Raw genomic sequence first — 12,448 nt, forward strand, 5'->3', positions numbered from 1 at the left:
ACAAAAAAAGAAAAACATGTTTTTTGGCCTTCAACATGATTGAGGAAGATAAAATAAAAATATAGTTATTTTTTCATGGATAGAGACTAAAAGGTTGTCAAGCAACTGACGATACTTAATAGAAACAAATACCTCCTATCATTATTCTATCTTAGGACTCAATTTCAAGAACACTGGTTTTTGTACCTTTTTAAATGCAGATACACAATCTTTTTCTTTAAAAAAATAAGGCTTGAGATGTGTGTATAATCAATAAAAGAGATGAAATAATGCAGGAAAAAAACTGAGTTTTAATGGGTTGTATTTTTTTCTGATAATAATATTATTTGTTCCTTAACAATAGGGAGTCAAGAAAATGATGACAATGTCAAAAGCATGATTAGCATTTTCTATTCAAAGATCTATTTTGAGTGTCTGTTTTGTGCCTAGTAGTTTTGGTTTGAAAGGCAGAACTGATAACAAAAGAGTTTGGATGGGTAGCTTTTTATTCTGCTGATGTTATTATTAAATAACATTTTAAAATATAATGGGTAATTTATTAGAAGGAAGTAATCAGTTTTCTTTAGAAACATAATGAATGCGGTTGCCAATTCAACTGCGCAAACATTTATTCAGTACTTGCTTGCACATCAGGCACAATACTAGGCACAAGTATATCATAATATTCACTGATTCACTGACTCACTCACACATTCGTTTATTCAGTCACTCATTCATTTATCCAACAAATAAGTAAATAGGCACCATGTTAAGCGGTCAGGATTTGGCAGTGACCAAGGTAGATATGATCTCTGCTGTTATGGGATGTACACTCTACTGGGGAGACAGATAATAAGCAATACACAGCATAATTATTATTTCATTACAATTGAGATAGATGCCATAGGGAGAACTGAGCCATATAAGAACAAAGTGTAGAAGGACTTGCTGCTATCTGGTAGGAGTGGGCTGATGGTTTGGATAATTAGCCAGGTTTGTGGAATATCAATGTGTTTTTCCTCCCTGGGTCCATAGATTGCAATAACAACAACAGCAACAGATTGGGGCACACAGTTTGGTTAAATCATCCTTGGAATCTAATAATAAGTACTGGGACATACTGAGCTCTGCTGCGTGCGAAGTGCTATTCCACATGTATCCCTACATGAACCAACACCAGAGTGTGTATTACTTGGAGACTTAAAGATTGAATAAATAAACTTCCAAGGTCACACAGCTAGTAGTTGGCAAAGCCAGCATTTTAAAGTAGGTCTATTTGATTTTAAAACCAATGCTCTTCTCACCATGTCCATTACAACATGTGACCACATCAAAGAAATACTTATTTCCTTCCATTTAATGCAGGCCCCAGCACTATATGCACACTGATGTAACCCTTAAACCAGATAATTCATTTAAAAAACACAATCATCTAAACTGTTGGTTTGTTTCTAGTAAACACAAATATACATTGTTCACAGTCAGATTTTACTTATAAACTTTTCTACGTTATGTAGAAATAGTGTGAAAACAGCTCTAACTTATATATGATTGTATATGAGAAAATTCACTGGCAAGAACACCCACTAATTATATTGTTTCTCCTAAAGCCCTCTGAAAGCTAATCATTCCAACCTACATTAATGTAATCATGGCAGAATTGTTTTTCATTTGATAATCATTTATTGCTCACGTATTCATTTATTAATTCCATAAACCTGCGTTGAGTGCTTATTCTGTGTCAGACACTCCTTCATATGCTCTGGAGGTTACCAAGTAAAAACAGCTTAAATTAAGTTACCAACTTAATTCAAAAAATTAATGAATTAAGTTTCCAACTTAAAGTTACTTAATGAATTAAGTTACCAATTTGAATTCAAAAAAGGTAAAATATAATGCCTAGGACACAATAAGGAGGACCGACGAAGCTCTGCGAAAATCCAGAGGAACAAGAAATTGGTACCAGAGGAGAGGATGAGAGATATCATCTTGAATTGGTTCTTGATCCTGATATTTTGGTAGATAAGACAAAAGTATATGATAAGAAAGTTTTAAATTTTGAACTTCATACTTATGATAAATGTACATATTCTAAGAATAGAATGTTGGCACTAAAATTCCCTAATGAAAATGTTGAGGCTTCAGAGACGTTTATAAAAATTGTTACACAAGAAATAATAAATATTAAATCACTCCACTCAATCATATCTAGGTTAATTTGCAATTGGTTGCTAAAAATAGATTACTATCCCTTTAACATTTCTATTTTAATGTATTGAATATTGATATTTTAATGATTTCTAGCAATAATAACTATTTTTAGCTAATTAAAACTATGAACATGAAATGATGGAAAAATAGGAAAATAAATGATGTGACGATGAGAGGATTAATTTGTTAAAAGAGATAAAAATTCATTTTATTCAGAAACATAAAATAGTAAAACCTTGAGGGTTTTATTTCTGTCCCCACTTATCAGTTGCTTTTCAAATTTGCTTGTGTTCATTGATCGAAGAATTCTTATTTTTAAATTGCTGACTCAACTAAGCAGCCTGAGTTGCTTTTGTTATTATTAGAAACGTGGCTTTGCAATAAAGACAGGGTTGACTATTTTGTGGTTGATGGATGAAGCAAAATGGAATTCTTCAACCCTAAAGATGAAGGCATCAGGCATCCTGGAAATTGGATACAGCTTAATAGCCCAAGAGAACAATTTTCAGAATAGAATCCTGATCTCTTACCCATGGATAAATCAGCTTTACTCAGCTAAGAGTGGTGGAAATATATTTTGGCTAGCAAATGTATAGTTGAAAATTCATAGACTAAAAGAATCTTCCTGAAATGTGGTTGGAAAGGAGATATTTTGAAAATAGCATCTCAGATAGGGTTAAAAAGGCTTCAGGGAGAAAGATTTATTGAGTTTTGCAGTCTGTCCCCGGAATACCGTATTTAGCTACTCTGGGACAATGGTTGAGAACCTATTGTAATGGTCCCAACTATAAAGAGACTATAAAATAGGTTTCCCTTAGCCTCAGTACATCAAAGTGGGGAGAGAAATGTGTGGGAGAGTTGGAACTTTGGAAGACTATCCTGGAAGAATTTTATGGTGAATTGGTCTCAATTTATGAATTCAATATACTACATAATAATAATTTGTTGAGCACTTTTTATGACCCAAACAAGTTTCTACAGTACATGCTTTGTATGTATTACTTAATCCTCACAACAATTCTATCACAAATTTCCTGTTCATCTCCCCATTATGCAGATGAGGAACCTGAGTAGATTAAATACCTTACCAGTTAATAACAGCAATTTTATCCTACCCCAAGCACTCAGACTCCAAAGCCAGTGCTCCAAGCACTGTATTAAATAATTATTAGAAAGCGAGTAAAAGAATAAACTCAAAAGCAGGCATAGGTCTTTGGCAGAAAGGTCACACGTCATTATTGTGCAGTTACATTACTCTTTCTCCTCGTTTGAGCTTTGTTGTCACTAACTCCAATGCACAAACTGGAGACATGCATTCATTTATCTCAACACTTGGTTTTTTTCTCCCCTGCACACAATACGTATTTGTGTCCCTGGTATATGGTATTTAATTCTACCAAAGGCTCTCCACATGCTTTCAAATCCTTAATAGTTTGGGTTTGCTCTGCTGTATACTCTTTAGTACAAATGAACACTCATGAAAGGGTTTCAAACTCAGCGTGGAGCCACTGTCTCTTATTTGCCTTACTTTTTCCTTTTAAGTCAAAATAAATATAGAATGGTGAAGCTGGGAAGAATAATAGTTATCTTCATCTGTTCAGGCTTCTATAACCAAATATCATAGACTGAGTGACTTATAAACAAAAGAAATTTATTTCTTATAGTTCTGGAGGCTGGGAAGTCCAAGAGCAGGGCACTGGTAGATTTGGTGTGTGGTGAGGGACTGCTTTCTGGTTCATAGATGATGGCTTGTAGCTGGGTCCTCACATGCTGAAAAGGGTGAATGAGCTTCCTTGAGCCTATTTCATAGGGAACTAATTCCATTTTATTAGGGTAGAACCTTTATGACCTAATCACCTCCCACTAGGTCCCACCTCCTAATATCATCACCTTGGGGATTAGATTTCAACATATGAACTTTGGGGAGGCACAAATATTCAGACCATAGCAGTAGTTACACTGAGTGTCACACATATAGTACTTAGTGTGTTACTACTATATAGAGTGACGGTAGGTACATTCAACATGAAGGAATCATTGCACTGTTTTCTCCTGTCTTAGTACATTTAAACATCTGGGAAAGTATAGTTACAAGCTATTAACTACCTAAGTGAGGGAATTAGGTATTGATTTCAAATGTAATTAGTTATTTAATAGGTAATAGATCATTTATTACATAATTGTTATATGCCTAGCATTGTACTTAGACCCTGTGAAAAGATATGGGTAGGCATCTAAAACATTCTTGTAAGCTAAATGGCCAAGTATTGCTCATAAACTGCTTTGATGATTTTTTTTATACCTATGCAGTCTAAATAATAAAGCTCACATTTAAATAAGTTCAAGAAACATAAATGTTATTAAAGGACAGCATATATTTAACAATTTAATTGAGAGAAATACGAAAATATTTCAGTTTAATTTGATTAAATTAAATTTAAATTTCAATTCAATAAATAATTTGAGAGAAATATTTTCATATTTCTCTCAATTAAATTGTTAAAAATATTATATGCTATCCTTTAATAACATTAAAATTTCTTGAACTTATTAAAATGTGAGCTTTATTATTTAGAGGGTAGGTGGCTCATGCCTGTAATCCCAGCACTTTGAGACACTGAGGCGGGCGGATCACTTGAGGCCAGGAGTTTGAGACCAGCCTGGCCAAAATGGTGAAACCCTGTCTCTACTAAAAATACAAAAATTAGCTGGGCATGGTGGTGAACACCTGTAATCCCAGCTATTTGGGAGGTTGAAGCATGAGAATCCCTTGAACCTGGGAGGCGGAGGTTGCAGTGAGCTGAGATCATGCCACTGCACTCCAGCCTGGATGATAGAGTGAGACTCAGTCTCAAAATATATGTGTGTATATATATATACACACACACACATATATATATATATATATATATATGAAATTCATATTTTTAAGAAAAGTAGCAATCAAGACTTTGACTAGTATTTCTACCACATTGCTTTGTGTAATTTATATGTATCCTCCCTTTGTGTTTTATTGAGTTTGGTTTTTGGGGTGTGAACTTATTGTCAGGGGCAGTATTGAATTAAATTTTCTGATGTGTACCCCTTCCATTTTGAGAATAACCTCACAGTGATAATAATACACTCTCAGTTGAAACCTGCAGTCTTTCTGCTCTCTTGCAGGGTGGGCTCTTCCATTCGCCATTTTGTGCCTATCTCCTTTGAAAACAATGTGATTTCTAGAGATGATGGGAACTGCAAGAGGCTAAGTCTCAGGAGCACAGATGGAAATGTAAACAGGAAAGCAGTGGGGAGTTAATTGCGTGGCATCTGGCACTGGGGTCCAACAGAGGCAAACAAGCCATCTTACCACTGTCTTTTGACAAGATAGAGTTGTCCCCTGAAGATAAAGGTGGAAAATGGAGCCCCTCATTCTTAGGTCCTCTACACATGATTCATTGTTAGTAGCTCCTAATGGCAGAAGGGACCTCAGCTACCCAGTGCATCTAGGACAGAAATAAAATGTAACATCCCTAGATGCTACAAAAAATGAGAAATTTCCCATTGTTACATAAAAATGGGATTATGTACTGACTGTTGTTCGCTTTTATAGCTTTTTCTTTTTCTGCTTTTGCTATCTTAAATGGTACTCTTAATATAAGACCAATACTGCTAATTGCCTCTCGGAAATTTCTGAGTTCCATCCCTGCTTCAGGTAGGGGTCACTTTGCCTGGAGAGGGGACAGATTTCTGATAGGAGAAGACATGAAGAAATAGCATCAGCTATAACATTCTCATTTATCACAAAAACAAAGACAGAGGTAAAAAATCTGCTGATGCATTTAGAGGAGACAGAGACCAACTGTGGCTGGGAAATTGAAATCAGAATAGTCTTGATATCCTAGTTAACAAACAGGAAAGTACAGATTTCTAGAAATAGCAGTTGGGCACCCCCATGGGCTTGTTTCAAGCCAAAGTGTTTTCTGAGAAGTGAGCATGGCTGTCTTGAGCGCCAGCCAGTGCTGTCAGGGAAGGGAAGCTGGGAATTGGAAAATGTGAAATTTGCTGGTTCGAACTATCAGCTCCATATATCGACCATCACTCAGAATGAAAGGAGCTACTGACAAAGCAATCGTTCTTTGGTTCTGAAGTTTGATTGATTGGGTGATGACATTAGAAGGAAAAATTTGCTGCTAGTGGGGAAAAAGATCTGAGATCCCAAACAAGGATCCAAGGTTTTGTTTGGGACCCCAAAAGGCATTAAACTAGAATAAGTTTTTTTTTCTACTTATTTTTCAACTAGTGGAAGAACACTTATTTAAAAACTATGAGCTTCAGATTTCAGTACCAGTATTATCATCTTATTGTACAATTATGAAAATGTTATGTAATATCCTTGGGCTTTTTTCTTTATCAAATGAGTAGATTGGATTAGATCAATATTGGGGCCCTTCCAGTTGTAAAATGTAATCATTCTAGTTTTGCCATCAGATTTGCTACAGTATTTGGCTGTTTGAAAATATAGATTTCCCTTACTTATTGGAGGTCAAGGTGGGAAGATCACTTGAGGCCAGGAATTGGAAACAAACTTGGGCAACATAGCAACAAAACACCCTGCTTACACACACACACACACACACACACACACACACACACCCACCCCAGATTCAAATCAACCCCCTATTTCTTACACTGTGCCACCACTCCCAGATATCTGAAGCAACATCATTTGGGTAACAATGATTTTCTCCCCCTAACAATTGGGTAAATAAATATTTGTTGAATAGGTGAAAAATAAATTCCTAACTTCAGCAACTTAATAGCTAAGTGCTTGTGAGTTGAAAAAGAAAACAAGGGAAGATGAATAGCTCTTTGCTTCTGACTTTGGCATTTGTGACTTGCTAGGTTGGCAAACTGAACACATCCTGAGTAAAAGTGAATCAAGAGTGACTGATTAATACCTTCTATGGCAAATGGCTTCCCCACAGTGAGAAGTTTGCAGTCAGCATCTATTGACACTTCATAATCCAGAAGGGCTTTGTCCATGATGAAGGCGTCTAGTTTCTCTGGATCGTTCCTATATTTAAGACCAGAGGAGAAAAGTGAAAATGATTCATTAATGAGAAGGAAGCACGAAGGCTGACAGCAGGCTTTTGTTTAGGGGACAGAAACCTGGACACAAAGGGCAGCACAGGCTACCTAGCTGCTGACTTAGCTGTCTTGGCTTCTCACTGACCTCTAGACTATAGACCAGGGGAAATAGACACTCTTATAAAAGATTATGACATTTTTCCAGTGGATTTATCTACCAGTTTCTTTCATTACTTCTAAATCCATCAATAAAGCAAGAGCCACTCTGAATTGAATAGAAAGGTGCATAGAGAAGGTTCATTCTTATTATACTGTTAGAGTGATTTCTTGTTGTTAGGCATTGCCTTCATTGTTCTCTATACATTTTATCACTCAGAATGACTATGTTATAAAAGATGAGGAAATTGAGGCTCAGAGGGTTGAAGTAACTTCAACCAGTTTGCATACATAGTGTTGGGACCAGGGCTTCCACTTGAAAAGAGGGCAAGGAGGGAGAAGTTTTAAATGGAAATAACTGTCTAAAATACATGCAACAGCTTCTTTGTTTTCAGCCACTTCCAATTCTTTTTGGAAAGGTGAAAAACATAAATCCATTTAAGAAAGGATTTTCTATCAGGAAAAGTTTCAGAAGAACTCTTGGCCTAATTTGCTTTTATTGTGACTATGTCACGAGCCCATCCCTAGATATTGTTACCATGGAAACGGGCTATTACTCTTATCGGCTGGGTGGTGTCATCTGGAGCCAGGGGTGGGATAAGCCCCACATAAATCAATGAGAGTAGAAGAGGGATGAAGAAATGTAGAATGCTGTGACCAAAAAGAGGGAATGGATTTTGTAAAGACCAGAAAAACAACTATTTTGTGCACTGTATTATCTCCCCAATTAAATGTAAGTTTTTTTGAGAATTAGAACTCTGTATTATACTTCTTTCTCTCTCATGCGATAACTATCTCAGGTCCTTTTTATTGTGTAAGTGTGGATGTTTATTTTTTAGAAGGAAGAATATTTATTAATTTGAAAAAAAGAAAGATTTTCTACCCTTACAGTTGTCCAAACAGAACAACTCTAAGGGTAGAAAATTACAAGTCTTTTGCAAAAAGAACAACTCTTTTCTATCCCTCCTGGGCTCAGTCCTTTGTCTCTTAGATGCTCTCTTAGAGGTGAGGCTGTTCCAATTCAAAACTGTGTGGCCTCTAAACAGAGGAGAATATGACTATAATTCATAAAAAATCAAAAAGAGAAAGACATCTCTACACACCAGAAGATTCGTCAGTGGGCAGGAAACACATCTTTACAGGAATGGCTTTGACTGGGTCACATATAGACACATAGTTGGTAGGTCAGCATCCCTTTTTGGTACCAATGACCATTGCTTTCTTATCCTACTATTCAAATAAGTAAAATACCCAATTTAAAATGCATGCCCTTTTCCAAGGGGTATCAGATTTAAGTTACAATGAGGCCCACGTTTGACTTTAACCAGAATGAAGCACCCCCCAGTTCTACAGCAGTGGGAAGCTTCAGAAAGGGTTGGGGATGGATGTGGATTGTCTCCTAGGAGTTGATGATAAGGAATCTTAATGGAATCTTGGCAATAAAATAAAAATCGAGCTGAAAGCTGTTTCTCCAATCAAAGTCCGACTGCCACAATACTGTAATGTACCTTGAGAGCTAACTACCAACAAGTTATCATTTGCCAATATTCCACAAATATTTGTGGTAGCAATACGGCAGTGAAAAAGATGAGGTTCGTTTCAGTTTATTTAAAACCAGTAATTCATAAAGCCTAATTTCTCTGGTATCCTTCCTTAAATAACTACTCTTGACTTTGGACTGCAAAGTACAGATAGCTATGATGAATTTCAGTTACATGAAAGGCAAGAAGCAGTCAGCTGTCAGACTCCCATTGGACCCTGAGTCACTGGTGAGGAAATGGCCAAGTGGCATCCAGGTACAAGTAGCTTCTAGACTGGATGAATCACTGTTGTGGTTCGCAGGGCCCCCAGTGGTTATTTCTATTATAGAATCATGCCCTGTCTTTTCTTAGGCATTATTTTAAAATGCATATCACACACCACAAGAAAATAGTTACATATTAACATAACAAAATGAATAAGAATATTAATGGAGGTTATGTTTTTTGGAAAACTGTTAATGAGAAAGCAGTGCCAGGAGAGAGTAGAATTAAGTCCAGGGGAATCTTGATGGGAGAGGGAAAGGACAGGTTCAATATGTAGAAACCTGCCTTGCATGGGCAATGCTAGGGGTTTTGCCTTGTAGATAGGATGCCATGGAGGTAACATGAAGACTGTGGGATGCCAGGGAGGTAACATGAAGACTGTGGTTGTGGGAAGTGGTGGCTAAGGGCATAGGAAATGGCTAGACTGAAAGTGGAGCGTTAAGGCCCAGGGAGAAGTGGTGAGAGGGCATTAATGATAAGCTCTGCCTATATTTCAGTTTCATCTCAATAAGTGAATTCACTTATTTAACAAGCTTGGGGAGCTTGTTAAAATGAAGATTCTGATGCCATAGGTTTGGGATGAGGCTGGGGTTGCTTCATTTCTAACTAGCCTTCAGATACCAACTGGAACATAGATGTTGCTGGAACATGGACTATTCTTTAACCTTCAATGGCCCACTCTCCCTTCATGGTTCCTAGACAAGTCTGAAGCAGTGGTTGCATTCCAGAGACCTGGTCCTAGTCCTCACTCTGCCACTTGCTAGCTGTATTACTAAAAAAAAAAAAAAAAAAAAGACTTCTTTCAGGCCTTCATCATCTGTGGCTGCTTTCTTCACGTTTGCTTCTCTTCAGGCTAGGGTGGGGCCAGCGCTGGGCATGTGTGCCTTCTCAGGTAAAGCTCCTGGGATACATGAATGCCCTGCATGGAGTGGAACCACTGGGGACTGCAGCAGTTGCTCCTCTCATCCTTTTGCACACTGTCAGCAGAGCCTAGTTTGTCTGCCATTTCTATTGAGCTGGAAGCTGTTGCTACCCTGACAACTTATTCTTTCTCTCAACCATAAATTCGCCGGAAGAAGAGAATACAGAAGAAGATCTGAGAGGCAAAGGGGCTCTAAACTTCCTGTCAGAGAGTGACTCTAATGTGTTGATGTTCTTGCAAAATTAAAAGTGGCATTTCATAGTACTTACACATCATATAGAATTTTGCAAATATGAGAGAACAAGGCTTTTTCTCTAAGCTAGAGTTAAGAGTCCATAACATTTTTAAATGGCCTATTTCTAAAGTTGTTGAGAGAGACAATACCCTTATGTTCCATGAAATTATTTCTTTATTTCTACTCTTTCTTAAAAAAGAATTTGAGGTGGCAGGTCTTGCTGTCCATTGGGGAGATTATTGAAGCTGACCATGGAGAAACCAGTTTCCTGATGCTGCACAATTCTAGGAATTGGAAGTGTGGATGTCTGTTATTATCTGGATTCCTTCACCCAGGAGAGAGACGACTGCTCACCCTCATGCCTTCATGTTTTTCAGAAACCATTCTTTCCCTTTTCCAGGAAGACTAGATGGAGCAGACCCATCATTGCACCGTCTGCCTTTACATTCAACATCATTGAATTACAGGCTCTGATAATCTTCCATGGCAATGTGATTTCTCTTGATTGCTTCTCATAAATTTTGATGAGAAAAATGCAGGCATGGGAATCACTGTCTTCTATCTTATTTCCTTTCTACAGAAAATCTCTAAGATAAATTCCATTTCCTTGTGGCACTAGAAGGCATTCCATGGGCTTAGAGATATATTCACTGTGAAGGAAAAGGTTGCCTTGGGACGCTTTATCCTCTGGCCACATTCCCTGTGTGTTTGATCATTTCAGCACCATTGTTTTCTCAAGTGATGTGAAGCCAACATTTACTTCCCCCACCATCTGCTATGCTAATGGTCCCATTGGCTCTTTGAACGAAGCTATTGCCAACTTGAGACTATGCAGGTCACAAGTAATATAGGCCACACAATTAAATACACACTATTTCACACTATCTCCTGGGATGTCACACAGTGTAAAATATTACTGAATGCAACGTGGGTATATTTGTCTGTCATTTTCAGAAACTGAAAAACAGTACGTCAGTAGCTAAATTACTTTTCTTCAGTGAGAATTTTTCTTTGGATCCAAGAGGTTGACACTCACTTCAGATATTCCACTCCATCGGGGGTGGCTGGAACATTGTACCTTCTCATATATTCATGCATCTCTGGGAAACTCTGTCTCACATAATCTTCAGCACTGCTTTCTCGGACAGTTCCAAAGCGGAATCCTTGGGAGGGGTGATGCAACTGTGAGGGAGAAAAAGAAAAGGCTTAAATAAAAATTATCCTTAGAATTGTTTTTAACATTTTTCCATAATTCTTTCAAACTTGATAATAATTCAGAACTTTTTTTTCTTCTTTTAAGTCTATAAAGAAATTGCTTCTTCTGAGATAATTCAGAACTTTTCTAACGCCCACAGGCAGAAGCATGTACATAGAAATGTGCAGACATGGATACATGCTTTTTAACATCAGAAACTGCTCTATCTTTAGAAGCAGGCAGATGGAAACAACAAACCAAAATACAAAACATTTGTTTTTGTTTTATATTGAGAACCTATTAGAATTCTTTAGAAGTTGTGCAAATTGGCATGTAGAATCAGTCTCATTATTGTAAATTGCATATCAGACAGGATATATTCATAATAAAGATTATGATACTCCTTGGTTAGAATGACTCAAAGGCCAAGTTAAAACCTTGCATTCTGAGATTATAATAAACCTGCCCTAATGCTGTGACTACATCACTTTTGTGTTTAGCCATCTTTATGCTATATTACATTCTGTTTATTGAATTTATTTTTGGTGTTATTATAAAATGCTCTCTTTCCTTTAAATAACTGTATTATCCAATGCTGAGCCATGCTGTATATTTGCTCAAATGGAATGGTATGTAAGATAATTTGGAGTGACAGAGGGGAGGGTGGCAGGAGTAGACCTAATAATTTCATAGGTTTCCAGGATGCAAGAAGACACCTCACCATGTGGATTAGTCAGTTCTCTCACTGCTATGAAAAAATACCTGAGACTGGGTAATTTATCAAGAAAAGAGGTTTAATTGACTTACAATTCTGTATGGCTGGGGAGGCCTCAGTAAACATAAAATCACTGCAGAGGGCACCTCTTCACAGGGTG

The 12,448-nt window shown here is 37.1% G+C and overlaps 1 protein-coding gene across 1 annotated transcript in view; it reads right to left on the reverse strand.

Moving 5' to 3' along the window:
- Positions 1-12,448, reverse strand: part of GRIN3A (glutamate ionotropic receptor NMDA type subunit 3A) — a 164,952-nt gene that overhangs the window by 36,817 nt on the left and 115,687 nt on the right. Inside the window, exons 4-5 of the mRNA XM_032240229.1 lie at positions 11,415-11,560; positions 7,131-7,246 (exon numbers count right to left, since the gene is read on the reverse strand). Of these exons, the coding sequence (XP_032096120.1) occupies positions 7,131-7,246; positions 11,415-11,560 (262 nt within the window). The remainder of the gene's footprint in view (positions 1-7,130; positions 7,247-11,414; positions 11,561-12,448) is intronic.

Source organism: Sapajus apella, unplaced genomic scaffold, assembly GCF_009761245.1.
Source record: "Sapajus apella isolate SASKATOON/1434 unplaced genomic scaffold, GSC_monkey_1.0 scaffold46, whole genome shotgun sequence".
In the NCBI taxonomy this organism is placed as follows: Eukaryota; Metazoa; Chordata; class Mammalia; order Primates; family Cebidae; genus Sapajus; species Sapajus apella.